The 24,963-nt window shown below is 37.6% G+C and overlaps 1 protein-coding gene across 1 annotated transcript in view; it reads right to left on the bottom strand.

The window, feature by feature from the left end:
• LOC136252011 (putative ZDHHC-type palmitoyltransferase 6) overlaps positions 1–24,963 on the bottom strand; it is a 59,704-nt gene that overhangs the window by 10,537 nt on the left and 24,204 nt on the right. Inside the window, exons 6-11 of the mRNA XM_066044342.1 lie at positions 10,491–10,589; positions 9,725–10,043; positions 9,355–9,428; positions 8,177–8,243; positions 6,709–6,765; positions 6,121–6,298 (exon numbers count right to left, since the gene is read on the bottom strand). Coding sequence (XP_065900414.1) covers positions 6,121–6,298; positions 6,709–6,765; positions 8,177–8,243; positions 9,355–9,428; positions 9,725–10,043; positions 10,491–10,589 — 794 coding nt within the window. The remainder of the gene's footprint in view (positions 1–6,120; positions 6,299–6,708; positions 6,766–8,176; positions 8,244–9,354; positions 9,429–9,724; positions 10,044–10,490; positions 10,590–24,963) is intronic.

Here is a 24,963-nt window from a genome sequence, read left to right as displayed (position 1 = left end):
CTCTCTACATGATGGTTTCTTTGTAACTGAACTCTCTACAAGGTGACTCCTTCTAGCTGATCTTTCTACAGGGTGATTTGTTTGTAGCTGAACTCTCTACAAGGAAACTTCTTCTAGCTGATCTCTCTACAGGGAGATTTGTTTGTAGCTGAACTTTCTACAGGTGATTTGTTTGTAGCTGAACTCTCTACATGGTGCTTTCTTTGTAGCTGAACTATCTACAAGGTAATTTCTTTTAGCTGATGTCTCTACAAGGTCACTAGTTTGTAGCTGAACTCTCTACATGATGGTTTCTTTGTAACTGAACTCTCTACAAGGTGACTCCTTCTAGCTGATCTTTCTACAGGGTGATTTGTTTGTAGCTGAACTCTCTACAAGGAAACTTCTTCTAGCTGATCTCTCTACAGGGAGATTTGTTTGTAGCTGAACTCTCTACAGGTGATTTGTTTGCAGCTGAACTCTCTACAGGTGATTTGTTTGCAGCTGAACTCTCTACATGGTGGTTTCTTTGTAGCTGAACTATCTACAAGGTAATTTCTTTTAGCTGATGTCTCTACAAGGTCACTAGTTTGTAGCTGAACTCTCTACATGATGGTTTTTTTGTAACTGAACTCTCTACAAGGTGACTCCTTCTAGCTGATCTTTCTACAAGGTGATTTGTTTGTAGCTGAACTCTCTACAAGGAAACTTCTTCTAGCTGATCTCTCTACAGGGAGATTTGTTTGTAGCTGAACTCTCTACAGGTGTTTTGTTTGCAGCTGAACTCTCTACATAATGGTTTCTTTGTAGCTGAACTCTCTACAAGGAAACTTCTTCTAGCTGATCTCTCTACAGGGAGATTTGCTTGTAGATGAACTCTCTACAGGTGTTTTGTTTGCAGCTGAACTCTCTACATGATAGTTTCTCTGTAGCTGAACTCTCTATAAGGTAACTTCTTTTAGCTGATGTCTCTACAAGGTCACTAGTTGGTAGCTGAACTTTCTACATGATGGTTTCTTTGTAACTGAATTCTCTACAAGGTGACTCCTTCTAGCTGATCTCTCTACAGGGTGATTTGTTTGTAGCTGAACTCTCTACAAGGAAATTTCTTCTGGCTGATCTCTCTACAGGGAGATTTGTTTGTAGCTTAACTCTCTACAGGTGATTTGTTTGCAGCTAAACTCTCTACATGATGGTTTCTTTGTAGCTGAACTCTCTACATGGTAGTTTCTTTGTAGCTGAACTCTACAAGGTGATTTCTTCTAGCTGAACTATCCCTTTCCATAGTTGCATGAACTCCCTATAAGGTAAATTTTTCTAGCTGATCTCTCTACAGGGTGAATTGTTTGTAGCTGATCTCTCTACAGGGTGACTTGTTTCTAGCTGATCTCTATACAGGTTACTTGTTTCTAGCTGATCTCTTGAATTCTCTTCAGAGTGACTGCTCTATTAGGATGACTGCTCTATTAGAGTATCTCGATCTCGCTGCACCAAGTTGGATTTCGTGTTGTAACTCCGTGGCTTTAAGTCTGATTCTTCTACACCATTGAAGATCCTTTCTAAGATGATTACTCCTTCTATACAGCGATTTTCAAAGCATTCCCCCTAGCGGTTTATCTGGTAGGCGTGGCAAGTAGTCGTTTTTTATTAGCTAATCTCGATTGCGTAATTGTTACACACTGTTGGTTTTTTCGTTTTATCTTCCTGGTTTTTAGCTCGATTTCTTTCAAACTACAAAAGGTTTGAGGTTCAATAGTTAACCTATTCACCCACCGATTTTCAGCTTCTTCCCATACGCGGTTTACCCTGTAGGCGTGACAACATATTGGTGTTATTTTTCGTGAATAATCGATCATAACTCTTTTCCTGTTTATCGTATCCTAGACAAAGTTGGTACAGAGATACGCCTTTATACCCCCCCCCCCCCCCCTTCTGTGTGCCAAATTTCAAGGCAATCGGATATAGCGTTCGCGTTTTATAGCAGTTTTTGTAAGTGTGCGAAAAGAGGAAGAAAAATAAGAAAAAAACGAAGAAACTAAGCCAATTTTTGAAGTCGCATATCTCGGGAACGCTTAGAGCGATTTCGCTCTAATTTGGAATGTGGAGTGCTGAAGGTGGAGGGAGTATCCACAGCAAAAATCGTCTTGTTTCATCAAGGCAGCACAGAGCTACGGAGGTGCGAAAATTGCGTTTTCTTTCTTCCTGTCAATATACTACGGGTGTTACGTGCCGGCTTCTTGGGCCGCACGACACACTACCGTGTGTCTTGACAGTGTATTATTCAAATATATGTGAACAACATTGTACTGATATTACAACACTAAAATGCAAATTGTGACAGTTCTGTGCTTTATATTTACATGCAGTTCAGTGGCCTGATTCTAATCTCAAACATTATAACAGGATACCATGCCTTCATCAAGTAGATCCCTTGGCTGGCTCTTGGTACAAGGTTAGGATTAACATGTGAGCAAGCACGATGCCACCATCCTCCGGTTGGTTGACTTGTACTGACATACTGACTAGCACAGTTGCTGGAGGATAGATCATTGTCTCTATCTAGTGTCGTAAATGATGACCCATCTAAAGGATGTGTTGTCAGTGGGTCAGTAGGAGTGATACCTGAGAATCCACTGACACTTAATTTGTAATCAGTCTCTGGTGGTCCAACTGAAAAGTTCTTGTACTGCATATATGACTTGGTGCCATTAACAAACTTGAAGTCGATTCTCATCTCCCATCGACCTTTGCTGGTAAGACAGTAGAGTGACTTAAGACCAAACCAAAAATCTGATGAAAGATTGCCAAAGCCTTTTTCGTAGTCAGCCCACCTTCTGTTGAAAGGAAAATTTCTACTTTGTCTTCTCTGCACAACCATCCATCCTCCATCATCGGTAGTTGTGTCACAGTAGGCATCCGTCTCTGCATAGCAATCTCCACAGTCATTTTCTATCTTCATTTTGTATACTCCAGAAATAAGCTGGTCAGAGAAAGCAAATTTGTCATTTTTCAGCACACAGCAGCTTTCCAGTACCGGTACAGTAGGGCAGGCTTGGCTCTCTAGCAACGTTACAAGCAGAATAGCTAGTACTGCAATCTTCAGCATTGTTGAACTTGTAAATTAACTGTTCTTAAAATCAGTTGACTCTTTTCAATTCAGTTGTAACTGCTTCAAATAGACACAACTTTTATACCATTGTGAACAGGTAGCATAGATATGATCACAGGTTAAACATAGCCCACAAGATGTTGCCATTTTGCTGATTTGTTGCACTGTGTGTCTTAACATCATTACCATATACAGGAAATTAATATAGAATAATTTTTTTTAGTGAGACAAAGATACGATACAGATGGAAATGGTTTGTTTGAGAAGTGGCAATTAAACTTATCGATATTCACTGTCCTATGTACAGCGGAACTATAATGTACAAGCAGACAAGATCACCACCTCAATACAGTGGCCACATTCAGTAGGTCCCAAAGTAGCTAAAGTGACCACCTCCCTACTGAGGCCACCTTACTACTGAGGCCACATTTTGGTCCCATAATTCTCCCTAATGTGATTTTGTTGTAAGTAAACCATCACAACTGTTTTCAGATGGACTGTGCTTGTATACATCATATGAGGTAGTTAATATCTTCCAGGTACATTACATGACTCCGGGAACACATTCCATAGCCCAAGCATCCCCAAAATTCAACCTCAGTTGTAATTGTTTAATACTGTACAAATTTCTTCGTGACCGTATCCAAAACAGCATCACGAACAAGTACCTCTTGGTATACACTACATATAACACACATTGAATAGACAACTAACCAAAGGAAACTAGCTGTATACTCTACCGTCTAACTAAGTGGGAGAGGGCACCGATTATCTAACTAAGTGGGAGAGGGCACCGATTATATCACCAAGTCCATTGGGAGCAACAAATTTTATTTTATGGTCACATGGTACCCACATCATCCACCAGTGTATACCAACAACACATGTGATCTAACCTAGTAAGGGATGATGTCTCAGGGGTCATATAATGGTGGCTAGTTGGTGTGTAGTGATCTTATAGGTGACTAACTGATTTGACTACTGTTGAGAACCTGGGTTTACGTTGTCGTATATTATTGGTAATGAACTCAATTGCTTGGTACATGAGTGTAAGCAAGAATTTTTCAGATAGAATTCTACTAGTCAATAAACTGTGCAATACTTAACAAGTGTTGTAGATGCGAAGGATTATTATTGCTTATGTATTGTAGCTAGGTACACTGCACAATAGGGATAGATGACACCTGTAAAAACAGTTGTAAAAACAATTCTCTAAAGCATATAAGTGCACCATATATGGTTGAAGCAATAATAAAAACAATATTATGCCTACTGCAAGTTGTGAATAGTAAATTGGTTTATAGAAACCAGTCCATAAATGGTCATCTCAAATTAGCACTATCAAGCAAGTATGCAAAAAACGAAAGCTCCAAATACCAAATAACGCCAAGTTGCCATGAAGACTTACAACCTTATAATAACAGTTATTAGAGTGATGTCACAAGTAACTAAATTTCATTTACTGTTACATCAGCAGATTATATTGACTTCTAAATTACTTTCTTTGCACAGTAAGTGCACTTAAATTTAATGGAATGGTAGCTGTGGACTTTATAGTGTACTAATTTTTAAGTTGTGACATGACATGGTGACATAATATGATGTCAAAATGACTACTGTTACACAGTGGCACTTGCTGTAAAACAAGGTCACTTGTATAATCTGGACTCTTGGTAATGGTCTCAGAGAATTGCTTGGCCTAAAAAAACATTGACATGCGTACTAATCAGGACACTTTATGGTTGGTCCTGAGGTAACCATATCACATGTACACAGGTTTCACCTTATGTAATTTTTTCTACAGTATGAAGTATTTTTTTTTTACAAAGTCTAGTTTGTTCTCCATAGGGACATAGAGTATATACACATAGCAAAGCCATCAGTGAAGATGTACTCATGTACAGTTAAGTATACATACGTAAGACTTTCATACTACTATCTCAAGGAAACGCCATGTGCATATATAAATGCATCCAAGTACATATGTGAACATATTTAAACTATGTACAAAGCCACCGGGGTGCATTATCAAACTACTGTATTAAGTATTATGAAACACAATTAAAAACCACAATAACATTGCTGAGCAGTAGTAAATTAAAATATTGGATAGGTAAGGTATGTTATTTGTAGAATTCTTGGTTCAACAAAAAGGCCCATTCCACACTGCTTTAGAGTAGGGCATTTTTAAATGGTGGCAGAAATTTGGTGGACAATAACCAAAGCCTGGCTTCTTTAACCTTTAAACCCACATAATCCAGAAAACTGGATTTACACTTTATAAATATGCATGCTTTGCACAAAGCGCTGTAACTTTCGAAGCGTCCATCCTACGGCTATGCAATTTATGTCATTCTACTCGTGATGTAGCAAGGATCAAAATGATACCTAGGGTTTTACCCTAACACTAAATAGTGAAGCCAAAACTAGCCATGAAAATAACTTTTCGGTAAGGAAACACGCAAACCCTTTACATACCTTTATAAAATGGTTGATAACTCGATGGTAGTTGATCCTATCGCTTTGCAACAACTTTCATTCAACTCTTCATGAAATTCTGCATCAGGCCATATATGACTCACGTCCACAATCAAAATTAAACACGTGGCAAGAATTTAGAAACACGGAGACGTGACTCGTCGCTGTTCACCGCTTCATAACAAGTAAGCCACTGTAGTTACAGTGTTCATTTAACCTTCTCCAAGTAGCCCAGTAAACACACTTTTAATCTATGCGTATTTGTAGGCTGTAAGAATTAAGTTACCCCACCTAGTGTCGCCATGCATGCCCATATTGTGTAAACATGCATTTCTGAAAAGTTTTCTGCGGGTTTAAGGGTTAAAAGAATTCATGGTTTATATTACCCCTCACATGTTGCTATGATTAAGTGATGTACAAAGTATTGGCTAGTATTGGGATTTACAGCATTACAATACAGGCCCAACACTGCCAAAATAGTACTGATACCAATACTAGTAGTGGTACCAGTATCGGTTTATCACTAGTATCCACTATTTACAAATGTAGCTTACATGAAGTAGCTGTGATGACAAAGAGGAGATTCTCCATGGCCACTACAAACAGGAGGATTACAAACAGCCGATGGTTGTTGTGACCGATACACTTCATCAGCCATTGACAGTGATGGTCAAACCCACTGACACAGTGTTCACACATGTGACAGTGTTTGGTGTAGTCTGGTACCACAATCTGGAAGACACACATGGAACAGAACATACAATACATAGTGACTATAATATCACACAGTGGCAGATCCAGACTTTGAAAGGGTTTGGGGGAAGATTGTTTCATACTGAGAAGCACGGTACGTCTCTAACAATGCAGCTGAATATTAGTTTAGCAAATACACTGAAACCTCATTAATAGAGTCAGCCACCACTGGGACTAAAGTATTTGGCCTCGATAAATGAGGTGGTCTTATTATACAGGTGGCCATTAAATGAGTTTTCACTGTAATCACTTTTCAGCATTGTTTCACTACCTTTGAGGTAACAAGGGGAGCCCTCTGGATCCACCATTTTCACATGTGTGTATGTAACATATGTATTAGTTATGATATTTCTTGTGAACACAGCTTGGTACACTTGTGCAGTGCTCACTTCACACTGGATACAATAACTTGCTCCTTCTTCACCTTTGGCAACATCTGTGATTGTCTACAGTGACAGTATGTATGATAAGTACAACTTCAGTAATCACATTATCATTTGTACAACATTGATGTACAGTGCTCCCTTGATTATCCGAATCTCTATTATCCGAACAGTAAAATTGACTGCTCTATTAGAGTATTTGAACAGGGCTCTGTATATACTTTGATTATCCAACTATTTGATTATTTGAACATGTCTTGGTCCCAAGGGGGTCGAATAATCAAGGGACCACTGTAGTCACATACTGTGGTGTATAACATACAGTGTATTTGTGACCGGATCTGCAAAAACCTGACACAATCACGCATTTTTAGAATTCCTGCTTATTAAATATTTATATCTATTTAGCCAAGTGTACCATCTGGCAAAATTTCAGCCTCATATGCCAATAACTTTCAGAGAGTCAGCCCTACAAGGAGCAACAACCCAAAAAATCGATTTGTACAGCAAGTATAGGGAAAATAATTACAGGCGTTTACTAAAACGATTGTAACGTACGAATGAATTAATGTACGGAGCTGATATTTTCACCGTCGTGTTCGCCATGAATAGGGGAATCAATTACTGGGTATGTTTGTCCTTTTATCGCCCTTCTTCACTGCATACAAAGGAAAAATTAGTGAAAAAAACTGATCATGTACGATCACTTCAACATGACATAAACAAACACTCGTAACTTGCGTATCCTTGGGTCTACTGCAACGAAACAAAGATTTTCCAACTGCTCTTGAGTAAGCGAATAAGAAGATATCCAGGTTTTTATTGTTATCCCTTCCTTCACTAAGAAAAAGGCATTCAAAAAAATTACGGAATGTTTTTCAATAATATGCAAGTATTTCACCCTTTGTATTCAATGCTTTATATGTAAATTTAGGCTTGCTGGATTGTGTCGGGTTTTCGCAGATCCGGTCACATATATAGATAGATCTAGTACTGCATTAGATTTAAGAGCCACTAAATGGGTGAGTGTTTTACAAACGCTGCACAAGGAGCTAACAAAGAATAATACATTTGTGTAGCTTCATAGTACACAGTTTTCTGTAGTATGGGACAATCCCTTACTAATACAATGGTGAACACAGCCATTGAGATTGAGTTCTTAAGCGCTTCAATAGGGCAATGAGTATGAGGCTTTAAAAATATCCCATATATTTAGTATAGACGAGCAAACATTGACAGGGCTCAGGTGAATGTGAACTGACTATAGTACATACAAAATTTGTGAACATACATACATATGCACTGTAGTCTCAGTATGTGGTACACATGTGCCTCATACAGTAGACATGCAATCTGGTTATGCTATACATGTAGTACACATAACTTGGAAGTGTATTGAAAACTGTTTGGTCTTATATATAATTGAGGCTGACACTGGTACGTGGCATTTATGCAAAGAGATATGGTAACTAACCAACAGTCGCCCATCAATGGACTGCTTGCTGTGCCTGTTAACACCTGGATCACTTCTCCGGATCAAACTGAATGGGAGATATGTGAACATGTAATTCTTCTACAAGTTAAGAAAAAGTGGGAATTACTTTGATGTATACTGCACCTTTCATGGGACACAATGCACAACGGTAGACCCTTCAAGCTAATATAGATGGTGTCAACAAAACAGAAGAAATCACAAAAGCCCATTGTACATACAAAAAAACTGAGGTGACTACTTCAATAACTCAGTTTACAACTGGGATGGTGTGGTGCTCCAGTTAAGACACACTCCCAAATAATATTATGAGCTCTAAATAGATGTGAATGGTTATTGGTAGAGTACATACACACACAATGTTCATGTATAGCAGAACCCCACCTTGGGACCGTGATAAGGTGTCCTCACATATTAGTGAGGTGCCCTAATTCAGGGTTGTATTACAGAGAGAGTTCCTCTGGACCCCTTTTTGAAATTATTACTTGTGGGATTTCAGCAGGAATACCAGACTATCATAGTTTGGTAGTACAAACGTGAGAATGGGACAGAACGGTATAGCTGCAGTGTAATAGGAAACTTATGGTGATTTCTCTAAAATGGAGTAAGATGAAACAAGGAAATACAAGGAAAAACCTTTACAAAGATCTAGATACTTTACTTGAGCAGCCAGCACCAGATGTATTCTTTAGAGCAGTCAAACTACTCTAATAGAGCATTCATAACAGAGTACTGTTTTAGAAGGGAAATTTTCTGAGCAAGAATCTTGTAACATACAGCTTGTAAGATTTCCAAGATAAGGGGCATTTCTTTGCAAGAATGGTCTTGCAAGATTTACAAGCCATTTTTCTGTGGATATAAAAATAGCTTATATTATCCATGTGTCATGAACTTTAAAGCTTTTCATGTTCAAAACCTGTCAGTGGCTAGGGGCTGCACCCCTGCAGCACCTATAACTCACTACCAAAATTGGACTCCGTATTTTAAAAAAAATCTTGGAAATGCCCCATAATTTCAGGAGTATTAACATACATACTTTTAAGTCTAAGGGACTAAAAACAACTGCCAAGTCTCAAGGTGTCCGCATTTCAGCAAGACTTATGTCAGGAGTTCCACTGTACATATTTTCACATGTGAATGATGACTTGATATTCACTTACTATAGCAGATAAATCATTACGAAGGAGAAAGTGATTATTGTTATAGCAAGATACTTGTCATTTGGCCAAACCCTTACAAAACAGTTAAGAAGCATTTGAATCAACTGTGTTCTAAAGGTACATAAGCATTAACACAAATACGTACATACAACTGTCACACAAGCCTACAGTACTACCCTTGAATAATGGCCACATGGTTTTCCTCACATGCACAAATGCACACACACCATGCACATGTACAGACACACACATGTACACACGCTTACACAGACACACACTATCAACAAGCAATACACTTCATATGCACACAAGTGATGATGCAGTACATACTATACACATACAGCATGTAATGTATTATATTAAGGATATTGGGTAAGACTTGGACATAATAAAATGCCATGGTTATTGTTATTCCAAACAGGAATGCTCCATGCATTGAAGGACATGGCCACTTTGCAGGATGAACAATCCGATGAAATGCTAGCATGGGATACAGAAATCCTCCAATCAGTAGAATCAGTGCTAAGATGATGCCCCAAGGAGTAGACAACTTGGCATAACAGTACATTCCCATTAAGAATGCTAATCCTGGTCCAAAGGCATGTAGGAGAAATACAGCCATTGCACCCCAATACTGTATCTTCTTAGAGTATGCCCACGATGTCATCTGCCTTGCTAATCCATCATAACTATTAGGAACACCAGTTACACATGTATGCATGTAAATAAGTTTACAAAACTTTCCTGTACATACAGTGGAACCTGTCTTACATACAGGTAGCAGCCACTTGTATAAAAAGAATTCCTCTTTAAAGGCTAACTTTAAATTTCCTTGGTGAGACATTTATATTAATTGAATGTAATTCAAGCAGCCACCCGCTTATTATGGCAAGGTTCCACTGTATATTTACAATGACTGGATTCCTCAAACCAACCATTGCTAAAACAAACTTAAAATGTAACAGACCTTCAGTTATCCAAGCTGATTCACGTATCAGAAATAAAAAAAAAAGACAGCTTAACATTTAAACAGAGTTTGGATGGAGGTATTTGATCAAAAGTGACATACACAGTTCATTAGTGTACATACAGTGTACAGTAATCATAATCATGACAGTAATGATGCAGCAGCTTACCCATATTCATTGGCCAGGTCCACTGGTGTTTGTCCTTTATTGTCTTTAATATTCACAATGTCAGCATTACCAGCTGCCACCAGCTTCCAACACAATCCACTAGAACATTCACAAATGAGATAATAGATACACATACACACACAGGTATGTAACACAATCAGGTATCTATAACTAAGGCATGGGTGTCTCACATGCAATTTCCCGGGCCATACTTACCTGTAGATATTGCCTGGCAATAGACTGAGGAATGGGAAAGTGTCTATAATGGCAAGCAGGTTCAAACGTATGACACTTTTTGATCAGTTACATTGAACAACATAAAGCCTTCATATTGTGGTATTGAATTCTGTGGTCTTAGTCTGAGGGTAGTAAAAAAAATGTGACTAGTAAAAATATAACGTATCACTAAATAGTTGTTTGGGAAATGTGTGGATGTGCATTTTGCATACCATGTGTCAGCCATGAGCAGACCATTGAACAAGATTAAAAATCACGATTGATAATAGTTTGTTGGAACCTTAACTCTCTCACCGCCACATGGCGGTTTTGATATATACACACCCATAGCATCACATTATAAGCGCTCTGTAACTTCAGTTAAGCATTTAGTAGCTCCAGCACTTATCTTGTAGCAACCACGACCTAAGTGAACGGGAGGAACAGGGATAACTGGTCTCTCGAGCACTATTGCACAATTAGATGATGTAATCGCATACTTTTGGAATGCCAATAACAAGCATTGTAGATGATTCTTCAAAGTGATAATGGCACTACGAATGAAGAGAAACAGTAAGGAGAAGGATTATATAGGTTGGAGTGGTGTGTTGCTGCTTTTTTCATGCCTTGAAGCATTGACCCCGTGTCTGTATACATATACACATGAGCACTTACTCAAATGCTGGAAAACCAGATTTGGTGATTATCGCTTCAACTGTAAACAACATTTTGTGTTATAAACAGTCCTAGCCTGTTAAGTAGTGAAATTTCACGTTTGGTTTCAATTTTTGCACTTTGAACATGTATACAGTATGTGTTGACATAATCTGAAGAGTGTGACACAAATTTCCATGAACGTAGCTCTTTGCGAAAATAAAATGCACCGAACCTTTCATGTCGATTATTAATTTATTAGATATGCGTTGGAAGAGAAGAGGGAAGCATTATTAAGTTCTTGTATTCTTGGTTATAAAGACATTTTGGACTCCTGTCATTGGCAAGAAACTTACTTGCTTTAGAGAAGTAGGGAATACATACTGTGGCTGTAATGTGTGGCGAACCCTCTTAAGAATATGTAGTTTGCTCTTGCTTCATGGTGGCACAATTATATACATAGAGTTACTGGAGTGAGAAGACACAAAAGTACGCAAGATAAAATAAGCATGAATTTAATTACTGAACTAACCATTGTTCGCAAAAAGAAAAAAAGGTATGTGGATTTCAGGATTAATATGTAAATTGTTATGTGACCACATAGGATGACATACATTTGAAGTAACAAAGTCATCCTAACTAATATCTAATGATAGGCTTGTTCCTACACTGCAGGGCCATAGGAGACGGTCCCATTGGTCAGGCCTGAGCTGGGCCAATAATCTGGAGCTGGACCAACTAGCTGACTGGCTTGAACTATATTACTTCCATGTAATGACGTACTACCTATGGACAATCATATCTGCATGTACATTTTACAGGTGTTGTTGAAAATGCATAGCATTAGTACTGTAGTTACTTACCTATAGTCAACTCAGCCTAAAGCACAAAACTACATGTACAGCACTTACAATTACCTTACTTTACAGTATAGCATTTGCATTGTTTTGTACAGTAAGTAAAGATTATGAGATCTACGTATCACATGGGCTGACGGTTGCATTGTGGGAATTGTCAGGTGCCATCTTTTGATTCTATAAACCGGTACCCTTATTACAATTCAACCTTCATGAAATGATCACCAGCATTTTCTTGGCTTGTCGCTCTTGGTTTCTTTCTTACTGCGCGAAGGGCCGGCATTGACAACCTAGGAACCTCATTCCACGGCAGGAAGCTGTATACATCATCTGAATGAGATTTTGAGCAGAAATCATACAACTACCCACTTGTCCAGTTGAGATACTGAACAAACTCTCTTATCCCACATCACACCAATTATCGAATAGTCATTGATCACGTGATTGTATGTAGGTGATGATCCACTCACTTCATCACAAACTATATTCTTCCAGACAAACCAGTATAGTGTACTGTATTCTTGTAGCTGGGTAGCTACATCTATGGCTTCTTTGTGTTGTACTTTTATCCACTGTATAGTATTATCTGCTTAAATTAATCAAAATTCTAAGGGGGTCATGCTGGGCTGAAATTCGAACAATCTTGAGAAAAAAGTTGTAAATAGTTTTACTTGGCAATGCTTTAAGGCATTTTCAAGCATTTAAATTGCAAAAATCCTACAACTTCTGGGGGTTGCACCCCCAGACCCTGCTCGTCCCGGGATGAACAGACTTCTAATTTATACTACAGCCATATCATATAGCTAGTTTCATGCTGTATGACTACAATTAACTACTGCCTTTATTCATATAAAAGGCTGGGCATTTATTTCCTATAAGTAATTTTGGACCTGGCGTGTAAATGAGCCCGGTGTCTATTTAGGCCGATTATTTCTTAGAGCACACGAGGCGAAGGGTGATTGTGAACAAAGTGGTGTTGAGAGTACTTATGTAATTGACTTACAGTTTGGAATATTTACTTTGCAACAATGAAATACGAGGTGAAGTGTGTTTATCCAGTATATAGACGCTTGTACAGCACAAGAATCTGGCATTTATTAGAATTATAACCTAGCCTTTGGCACCCCAGCGTCTATACGGATCCAGATTAGGGCTGAGCGATACTGCCATTTTAGTATCACAATCGATACTAAAGCCACTATTCACGATACTGAATAGTTCACGATACTTACAAATATGTCAATCATAGCTGGTGCTGCATAGTGTATTGCTCAGTATTCCTGCAGGAAGTCTTCAAAAGTAGCATCAAACTAGCCACTGTCAACCTTGTTTACAGTAACAGTTATTGTAACACATGCTTTGAAGTTATGTTATGGTTTTCACACCTCTCTGCAGGGGTAACCAGGTTATGACTTATAAGGATTCTTGAGCCTAGTACAGCATAACAAATGAATTTTTAATGACAGTAATGTACAGGCATGGTATCACGATAGTTAATAACAAAATATCGCGATATCGATACTTTCAAAATATCGCGATATATCGCTAAAACGGTAGTATCGCTCAGCCCTAATCCAGATGTGTATTTTGTAGTTTGGGACGAAGTACCCAGCGTGTATTTGAGCCCAGGCATTCACTTGAGCTCGGCTCTAGTGTGTATAAATATGGTACTTATATAGCATATAAAGTCTGAAGAAAAACAACATAGCTAGGCTAGGCGATTTGAGCATATTTATATAGCTAATAGTAAAATATCACTAAAATTGCATATCTGAGTAACTAATTTTTCAAAAATTTCCTAGGGGTGGGGGATGCATGCCCCCAGATACCTCTACAATGCTTGCGCTTCACACAAGCAACACAATGCATATCAGTAGCAAATTTCAACATCCATACAATGGCCTGACTAACTCAATTTTCCTTCCCCTGGCCCTACACTGTCATGTATTCACCTAGTGTAATGTTGTACTTAAAAATCAAAACCCACAATCAATAGCTGAATATACCTCTATAAATATGGCAATAAAGCTTAACCGGGCAGGATCACATATGATTGGTGATTGTCTACAGTCACACAATTTTTGGAAGGGTTCTGCCATATAGCTGCAGTCCCTTACACACTGTAATATGGATACAAAATGTTAGGGAATTTATGTTTGCCCTTGGTGTCCTTAGTTCAGGGGTTGGTGTCATATATCCTTGGTGTCCTTTATAAAGAGATTGTTCATGATTCAGGGGTGTCCTTTAAGAGGGATTTCACTGTAGTACAAGTGTAATGAAAGAAATTTTATAACTGAGTATAGGGATCATAGAAAAAAGTAGTAAATTAGGGAGGTCATCTACCCTTGAGACATGCTAGTGGACATTCAATCTCATGACTGAATTAGGAACTAAATGTCCACTAGTATACATCTTCGGGTGAGCTACCATTAATTTCTAGCAAAGTGTGCATGATCCTAATTAACTTAAAGCTCCTAATTTTTCCTTGCACTCGTTTGCTAACTTTTTGTAACATAATTATGACAGCTGAACCAGCATATACCACATCAAAGGAAATGTTTTCATCTTAACGTACACCGAAACTATCAATTAGTGAAAATGAAATGGTTATTATGCTTCAATTTTAGTTACGTCCCACCTGTTACACAGCATTACAAAAGAACAAAAGTATAAGAAGCAACTCAGCAATCAATCCAGCCACTACGGAAAATACGGATGATTTCCATTACAGTGGACCCTTAGTAGTTTGAACGCTAATGTTATCAGACAATGGACAATATCCGCAATGACATTTTCTGATGCCACAAAACAAAATGGATGGAGTCTTTGTACAAGGAGGTATTGGGCGAGATAGTGTTTCTCTATGATAGCATTTATCAAATCGAAAAAGGGTGAAGGTGAGGCATATAGCATATAATGTAATACAAATAAGCCTATTTGTGTGCAAATTTAATTTATTAGTCTGCTTTCCTGGCTGGAGCATGTTTTGCATTGTCACGGTACATGTACTACTTCTTACCTTTGTTATCTTGTGTAAAAAACTACAGACAATATTTATTTTGAATAGTGTGTGACAAAGTCCCCACACTAACACAACTGTTTTGTCTATTATGACATCAAGTTTTGTCATTGCGATTATCATTTTTTAAGCGATTCAAGTATTGATAATTTCATACATCTATATACACAGTTTTGTTGAAATACTCTAATAGAACAATCATTTCCAATTTTGGAACTGTACTGCATGATAGTAGAAAACTCAATGCCAGTTGCAACAGTTAATGTAATAGCTTCTGTTAACAAGTTAAGCGTCTTTAGGTACAGACATGTAACATCTTGTTTTAAACCAGTCTCATGTCCAAAACTAACCATAAACTGACTGCGGGTGTGGAGCTATTGTGCGGTAAAATGTTAATTGTTATGTGACCACATAGAGATGACACAGAGTTGAAGTAACAAAGTCACAACTAATATCTAATGATAGGCTTGTTCCTACACTGTCATGTATTCACCTAGTGTAACGTTGTGGTTAGAAATTAAAACCCACAATTAATAGGTGAATGTACCTCTATAAATACAGTAGTAAAGTTAAAGAAACAGATTTAGTAGAAGTATGATGAGTTGTTACACAATTTTTGGAAGGGTTCTGCCATTTAGCTGCAGTCCCTTATAGTACAAGTATTAGAAATTTTACGATTGAGTAGGGATTACAGAAATACAAAGTAGTGAACAAGGGAGGTCAGTGGATTAAATGTCATGGGTATGAGATTCATACCCATGACTGAATTAAATATGTCCACTAGTATGTATATCTTTGAGTTTATGACTTGCCTTGTTTTACTACTTTTAATTTCTATGATCCCTAATCAAATTCCCACTTGTTTGTTAACTTTTGGTAACACAATAATGACAGGTGAACCCATATATACCACATCAAAGCAATGTCATCATACTTGTTGTTTTTGTCTGAATGTGTGCCCCAACTATTAATTACTGAAAAGTCATTATGCTTTGTTTTCAGCTATGTTCAACCTGTTACATATTACAAAAGAAGAACAGTACAGGAAGAGCCTCTGCAATCAATCCAGCCACTACAGAAAACACGGACAATACAAATATAGGGAAGTCACCACACGCTACTGTGAATCAACACCTTAGCTGTTAGCTAAGAGAGATGGAGCACAAAGGAGGACAAAGGTAACTCCGTGATGCATGCATTGTAATACTGTACTGTGGTATGCCAAAAGGCACCTATCAAGCTGAAACGACATCAACGTAACAGAGAAAAATCAAGCTTGTAGTCTTAGCTGATATTGAGTTACGTTTGTATGAAGTTAGTCAGTAGAATTTTTAGACTATGCAACAGCTCATTTAGCAGTTTACTAAATCACTTAGTCACCTGTGTGCCCACAAGAAATTTTATACATGATAGAAAATCATAACACAAAAGACACACTGCAGCACTTGGTGTACGTGTCTTTCTATATCTTACTCGACCATTATGTGTAATACTGAATGTTGTTGAACAACTCAGTCTTGAGCTGGCTAATGTTCGCTGTCATGAATCGTCGAGTAGCAATTCCTCATTCTTGGGAGCAGAATTGCACTTTTATTTTCATCTTTAATGCTTATTACTAATACTGTAGTGCTCTTCTTCTCTGTGCTCTGCAAATAAGTCTGAACAGATAATAAACTGATTGCATCTAGCTGTAGCCATTACTCTGGCTATAGGTACCCATCCCTTGAATAATTATTTTTGTGGGCGTCATAGGAACTCGAGTGTTCAGCTGTTTTTTGTTTCTCTGTCACCTCATACTTCTGTCATGGCTATAGAGGTACATACAATAAACAATTGCACTATATAGTCTAAATAAGATAGACACTGTGATCTACAGGAAAAGCGATTTAGTAACCCCTCAGGCCCTTAGTAGCGCCCTCACTGCACTCGGGATGCTACAGCCTCAAGCCTTCAGTGTTACTAAATTGCTTAGTTCCCTTGCTCTTGGTGTCTAACTAGTATTTAGTATGTAATTAAAGTAAAGGTCATCTTGAAGGCACTTCTGTGTTTGGTTATACCTAACCAATACTGCCAAGGCATCATGAAGGTATGGCTTCTGGTAAAAAATTTTCATTGGAAAGTGAAAACCTCCTAATACACAGTACAGTAGTACTGTATTCAATGACACAAGGAAGGTTATCTACAGTTGTAGCTACAGTATACTAGTAGACATACAATTCCTACTTTAGTCATATACATACAGCCCGTCAATAGTATAACCATGATGGCAGAAGCAGGGTCCACTAGTATAGCTGTAGGTGTAGATGATATTTCTAGTTTAGTTGACATTTATTTCTATCACCCCGCCCAAGTGCAAAACTTTCTAATTTTCCACTCAAATGCTAATTTCACTTGATTGCTAACTTTTTTGTAAAACAATTACAGTATGGCGAACCAGCATCACATCAAAGGAACAAACGCTGCCAGATACATTATAAAAGTTAACTACACGACTGATTGTGCCCCATCTCTGAGTACTGAAAAGAGAACTGTCACTTTGTTTTCAGTTTTGTTCCACCAGTTATACAGTAATACAAATGAAGAACAGTAGGACAAGCACCTCTACCACTTACCTGCTTGTCGTACAGTCTGACCGCCATAGAAATTATCGATAATTCTTGAGATAGCATTGACTGAAGCCATGTTGTATTACCACAAATCAACACCTACGCGATAGTGGAGTAAGAAATGGGACACAAAAAGGACAAAATTACGTACTGTAAGTCCATGAACATATTGTAACTGCTGCAGTTAAGTGAAAAAGTACCAGAAGCAATGTTGAAAACTGACAAAATAGAGTCCATAGCCTTAGCCACATGCTCAGCTGAATGCACCAATTAGATTATAGGTAGTTACTACAGTATAGTTAAATTAAAAATCACAAAAACTTGTTGGAAGAGTTTGGGTAATTTTTTTGGATTTGATTCTGCCTAACCAAATACTACCATGTTGGCATGAATAATACTTGTGTTTTGGGCATTAAATCCCAAACCTACTACACAGTACTACTGTAACTCAATGTCAGTCACGACAGTTAATGTAATAGATTCTATTAACAATTTCACGAATTAAATGTTGTCTAAGTACTTTAGGTATAGACATGTAACACCTTGTGTAAGCTCTTTTTAAACCAGCCCAAAGCTAACTACAAACTGACTGTGGGTGTGAATCTAGTTTCCTGAAATTATTCCAATAAGCACGTGTACACTGTTCCTACCTACGTATGTACCAACATACGTACGTCTGTTTGTCCGTCAGGGATGTATACAAGTGAGCAAAATTGTTTTATAGTATTAAACCATCTAGTATCAGGGTTTTGTTGACTCTGAGCCAAATAGACCCAACCCAGACATCTACTGCTCCACCAGTAGTATACCACCGGGCATATCAGCTTATGTTTGATGTGTATTAGCAAGAGTTCATAATATAAAGTAGAAAGAGAGAGTGTCCAACAGGAGTACATTCCAGCAAATACACTGAGTAAGATAGAATATCAACACCTTGGTTTGTACAAAGGTTTTACCATCTCAACACATTTCAACACTTGCCTTCCACCAGTAAATGTGTCAGTTGGATCAAAACTTTCAAAAGTCTAATTTTACTCAGTGTGTTTGTATAGGCTATATTGGCAGTTTGACACTCTTCCTTAATATTGTATATTATAAACTCTTGGTATTAGTAACAAAGCTGGACTAGTGCTGAGAAAATTGGAACAGAAGCCATGAGTTGTGTGGGTCATTTTGTGTTCACACTGGGCCATTGGAGCACCATATTGCCTTGTCAAATATTCTGTCTAGTATGTAAGAAATAAAGGCTGAATGAAGCCTATATTAAACAAACTTTCTTCAGACATGGTTTGCTTGTGTCACATTGATATATAATAGAGGTGTAGCAATTTGATGGATGGCCTTCCAATGAGAATTAATGTTTGAAAAGCACCATATAGCTAGTCTCATTGGCTACCAAGTGTAAAGTTGTGATTAAAATTAAAACCCATAATCAATAGCTGAGTGTGCATCTATAAATACAGCATTAAAGGTTAATAAAGTGTGTCAGTGAGAGTGTGACAAATTGCACACAATTTTTGGAAGGGTTCTGCCATATAGTTGCAGTCCCTTATCAGCAAAAGTGTAAGGAATAATTAATAGGGATCACAGAAACAAAAGTACTGAAGTAAGGGAGGTCATCTACACCTGTACGTAGATTAAATCTCATACCTTTGACTGAATTAGGGATTAAATGTCCACCAGCATGTATATCTTCGGGTCTAGGTGACTTTCCTTGTAGTAATTTCTATGATCAAACATAAAATTACCAACTTTTGCACTTGTTTCTAAACTTTTTTTGTAACACAATAATGACAGGTGAACCCATGTATCATCAAAACAATGTTGATGTTTTTGTCTAGCTATTAGTTACTGAAAAGTGAAACGACCATTATGTTTCGTTTTCAGCTATGTTCAACCTGTTACACATTACAAAAGAAGAACAGTACAAGAAGAGCCTCTACAATCAATCCAGCCACTACAGAAAACATGGTCAATTCCCATTTATAAATATAGGGAAGCAACCATGCACTACTGCAATAAACATGTCGAGCTGCTAGCTAAGAGAGAATCAGATGGAACACAAAGGAGCATGATACATGCATTGTAATACTGTACTGTGGTATGCCTTGAATAGTATAGGCACTTGTCAAGCAGAAGTGACATCTAACATCAAGCCCATAGTCTAAGCTGTTACACTGTATGGAGTTACACTTGTCTGAAGTTACACTTGTCTGAAGTCAGTGCGTAGAAAATTTTAGTAAACAAAAATTTTGTTTTAGTAAATAAAAAGTAAGATTTTGTAACATTGCCTTCAGGTCATACGAAGACACTTTTGGGCTTGCTTTTACCTAACCAATACTGCCAAGACACTAGGATGGTATTGTGAGGCAGTTTATGGTCAATACTTTTTCGTGAGAAAGTGGAATATTTAGTAGAGCGGCATAGTGTGATAGTTGTGCAATTTTTGATACAATTATGCAACTTTCCATATAAGTTGTACTCCTTGTGACATTTTTTTTTGGATATAGAGCCATCGCATATTTAACCTTTGGTGACTTTTATAGCCATTTTTGTATTGAAAATTTATTGTTTTTATCTTTATCTCCCTGAGGCATCATTTTGCACAGTTTCAAATTAAAGGTGCTGCTAAAACGAACCACTCGGCTTTTATTCGAAGTAAATAGGTGATTACATTCCAAAGTTATGATCATTTATCTTAACCATGAAATTCTATGAATTACTTGCCCATTAGTAATTTACACCCAAGGGCAAAGAATTTCATGACTTACAAAAATGATCATAACTTTGTAGTGGAATGAGATACAAACTTCAAACAAAAGTCAATATAGTTCTTTGATCAACAACTTTGATTTGATACTATGTTTTAGCAGTGTAAAATAATGCTGCAGGGAGAAAAAGACAAAAATGATTAATTTTCAGTGAAATAATGGCTCTAAAGGTCACCAAATGTAAAATCTGTGATGGCTCTATATCAAAAAACATATGTCACAAGGAGCACAATTTGTGTGGAAAGTTTCATAATTGTATCACAAAGTACACAAAATGGCCATTTTTTGGTGCTATGCCTCTCTACTAATACAGTACAGCATGATAAAAAGCAATGACACAAGGAGGTTTAGACATTTACAGAAGTGGTCAAAAAAAGTTTCCATTGCATTTTGCCTAGCGTTTTAAAAAATGCAACGCACATACAATGCAATCACTATGCTTACGGAACACAACTGCCACACTAACGCATCATTAGCAAAAAGGAGTATACGGTGGAAACCTCCGTCAAACTACAACAGTACAATGTAGGGTAACTGCTAAGCCATTGATAATAACAGTCCTATCTATACGATTTAGTAAACAGTCGAAGATTATTATGTTTATTAGCTGTAATCTGTCTAATTGTGACAGAATGCTGTTTATAAACAAAAACTATGCCTAGCTTGAGCACTATCTGATGACTACTATACTTTATATAGCTGCTTCTAACTCGTGTGTGTCTATTTCTTTTTACCCAGCTAGACAACTAACATTTACTTTTCCAGGAGCAGCAGCAATGGGAAAAGGAGTTACAACCAACTGGCTAAACTACTGGTTGAAGATGAAATTCTTCATTCTTATGTAGCTGGAAATATTCATTTAATGTTCTGTATTATAGTAACATCAGTATGAGAAAGTTCGTTTCACGTAGCCGAGTAGCGGCTCTGCCACAACACTTCACAAACACTGAATAATCTCACCGTTTAAACCCCATGGTCATGCCCATTTAGTGATTTGGCAGCTCAGGCTCGGACTTACGCTTTCACAGCTTTATCATTTTGTATCTCGTGTAAATCACGGCAGTTTTCATGGATATATCCTGGTTGATGACTCAGCAGCCTTGTAGACTTTTGAGCCCAGTCACAGTCTGTCAGTGAACGAATTGCTTTTCAAATTTTCGATAAATATGGCATGCAAATTATTTCATAGTGTTTGTGTGTATGCTTGTGGTAGTTTTCAGTCCAGTTCCTACTTCGTAGATTTTCCTGGCTGGTGACTTGTAGGCGCTCTCGACGAATCTAAATCATAGGAATGTACATATGTATACAAAAAGATATAGCTATATGATTGCTAACCTGATACATACAGGTAGAAGACTGTAAATCTACTGTATTCTTTGTTTTGTCAATTTGTTAGCTGGTGCCCATCCGTCTTTCAATGTCCCGTAAACTGGTAATAAGACCTACGAAAACTGGAACGCAGACACAACACAAACAGAACGCAAATTCACTGCTAAGAGAACGCAACGCAAATGCAGAACAACTCAACGCAAATGCAGAACAACTCAACGCAAATGCAACGGGAACTTTTTGACCATTACCGTAATTCCTAATTGGATCATGTACAGCCTGTCATCCCCACTCAAGTGCAAAAATTTCTAATATTTTATTACATTTGTTTACACAGTGCTACATTACTGCATGATAGCAGAAAACTCAATGTCACTCATGACAGTTTATGTAACAGTTTAAATTAACAAGTAAATGCTGTCTACCATGACTTTAGGTATGGAATATAACATCTTGTTTAAACCAGGCTCACGTCCAAAGCTAACCACAAACTGACTGTGGGTTGCTTCTAGTTACCTGAAACTAATCCTATAAGCACATGCACACTGTTCCTATCTACCTATGTATCTATGGGGTATACCTGTATGTGAGTAAAATTGTTTAATGGTATAAAAAAGCATCTGGTATGTGAGAAATAAAGGCTGAACAAAGCCCGTATTAAACAAGCTTTGTTGCCACATTGATATGCGTACAGTAGAGGTGTAGTAACTTGATGGATGGTCTTCCAAAGGGAATTACCACTTGAAAAGTATCATAGATGGCCTCTTATGTACTTAGGTTACCCAAAACATGCAAGACTTTTCTGAACAGTTTTTCCTTTACGTTCCAGTTCTTTTTGTTAACAATGCAAGGTGTTGATTCGAGATCATGTGATGCAGCTTCCCTGTAGGTGTGCTGGTGAAGTCACAACTGATAGGCTTGCTCTTACAGTGTTATCTTTCACCAAGTGTAAAGTTGTGGTTAAAATTAAAACCCACAATCAATAACTGAATGTACCCCATAAATTGAGTGGTAAAGGTTAACAAAGTTGACTAAAGAGAACAAGCATCATTGTTATGGAATTTTTGGAAGGGTTCTGCCATAGCTGCAGTCCCTTATAGTACAAGTATTAGAAATTATATAACTGAGTAGGGATCACAGAAATAAAAAGTAGTGAACAAGGGATATCATGTATACCTGTAGATTAAATGTCAGGGATATGACATTTATTACTCTCGTACCCTTGACTGAAGTAGGGATCAAATGTCCACTAGTACGTATGTATATCTGCAGGTGTAGGTGACTTCCCTTGTTTCACTACTTTTTAATTTCTATGATCCCTAATCAAGCTTAAAATTCCTAATTTTTGCACTTGTTTGCTAACTTTTTGTAACACAATAATGACAGGTAAACCCACATATACCACACCAAAAGAATGTTACCAGATTTGATGTTTTTGTCAGAACATGTGTTATATAATTACAACATGATGAATCAGCACCACATCAAAGGAAGAAAGAGCACCAGATACATTATAACAATTAATTACACAAGCAAATGCGCCTCAACTCTGAATTACTAAAAAGGGAAATGGTCTTTCTACTTTGTTTTCAGTTTTTTTCCATCAGTTGTACAGTAATACAGATAAAGAGCAGTATGACAAGTACCTCTAAAAATAGGCTGACTGCCATAGAAATTAAGAATGATTCTTGAAATAGCATGTACTGAAGACACGACGTGTTACCACAAATCAACACCCGTGCAGTCTTCCTAAACCACCCAGATTGAGACAACCTCTGTGAGTGTTCGGTTTGGTAGTGTCAAAGTGGGACACAAAGAAGGACAAAGTTACGTACTGTAGGTCCATGACACATATTGTAACTGCTGTGGTTGAGTGAAAAGGCACGTCTCAGGCAGAAGCAATGTCAAACAGTGATAAAATCATAGTTGAGTTATGCTCAGCTGAAAGCATCAATTAGATTATAGTCAGTTACTACAGTGTAGTTAAATTAAAAACACAAAAATATGCTGGAAGGGTAGGGGTCACTTAATTCTGCCTACCAAATACTACCATGCTGACATAGTGAAGCTGGTTGGGTAATACTTGTGTTTTGGACATTAATTCCCAAACAGTACTATAGTACTGCATGATAGTAGAAATCTCAACGTCAGTCACAACAGATAATGTTTCTATTATTAACAAGTTAAACAGATTAAATGTTGTGATTGCTGTCTACAATGACTTTAGGTACAGACATGTAGCATCTTGTTTAAGCTCATTTTAAACCAGTTTCATGTCCCAAACTGATGGCAATGTGTGCATCTGGTTTCCTGAAACTGTTCCTATAAGCACATATGTGACTGTCTCAGTGAAAACCCGATAGTTCACACAAGCATGCATATTGAGAAAAACAAAATTTAAAAGAATTCGTGAAATTATGATGCGTGTTACAAAGAAAATTTTACACAAGCTTTAATTCAGGAAAGAAAGTGTTGAATCGATTAAACCTATATACTTCGCCTATTCATGGGGAGTTCGGAAATCTTTGTTTCATTTCTGTAGCCCCAATGGTGTGCATGTCATGTGCGTTTGTTTACTATGCGGTAGACGTAAACAAAATCATTGCTGGTATGCAAGTGACTGCAGGGTTAAAACTATACCTTGGCTGATCTGCCAATCCATATTGAACACTGTAAGCCAAATCCCAACTTTGTAGACTACTCCAAATGACAGTTATGACTACTAATGTAAGTGCCTGTAGTTTATTTTTAGTATAGTCACTGTACAATTCGATTTCCTTGCTTTCCCTACTTTCTAGCGTTGTAATTCCAAAACTGCTTACCATAATTGGCTGAAATTTTGGTGAACCATTCTTTGGATAATGCTGAGAATATAAAATGAAATTTGGAAGTTGTGCGAACTAGACAGGTTTTTGCTGAGATGGTCACATATATGTACCTATTCATATCTACCTAAGTACGTATGTTTGTCTCACCAGGGTGTATACGTACATGTGTGGGCACGTCCACTTCAGTACTAGT

The sequence above is a fragment of the Dysidea avara genome, chromosome 4 (assembly GCF_963678975.1).
Source record: "Dysidea avara chromosome 4, odDysAvar1.4, whole genome shotgun sequence".
NCBI classification, from domain to species: domain Eukaryota; kingdom Metazoa; phylum Porifera; class Demospongiae; order Dictyoceratida; family Dysideidae; genus Dysidea; species Dysidea avara.
The sequence above is the reverse complement of the archived record's forward strand: the minus strand, read 5'-3'. Positions and strand labels throughout refer to the sequence as shown.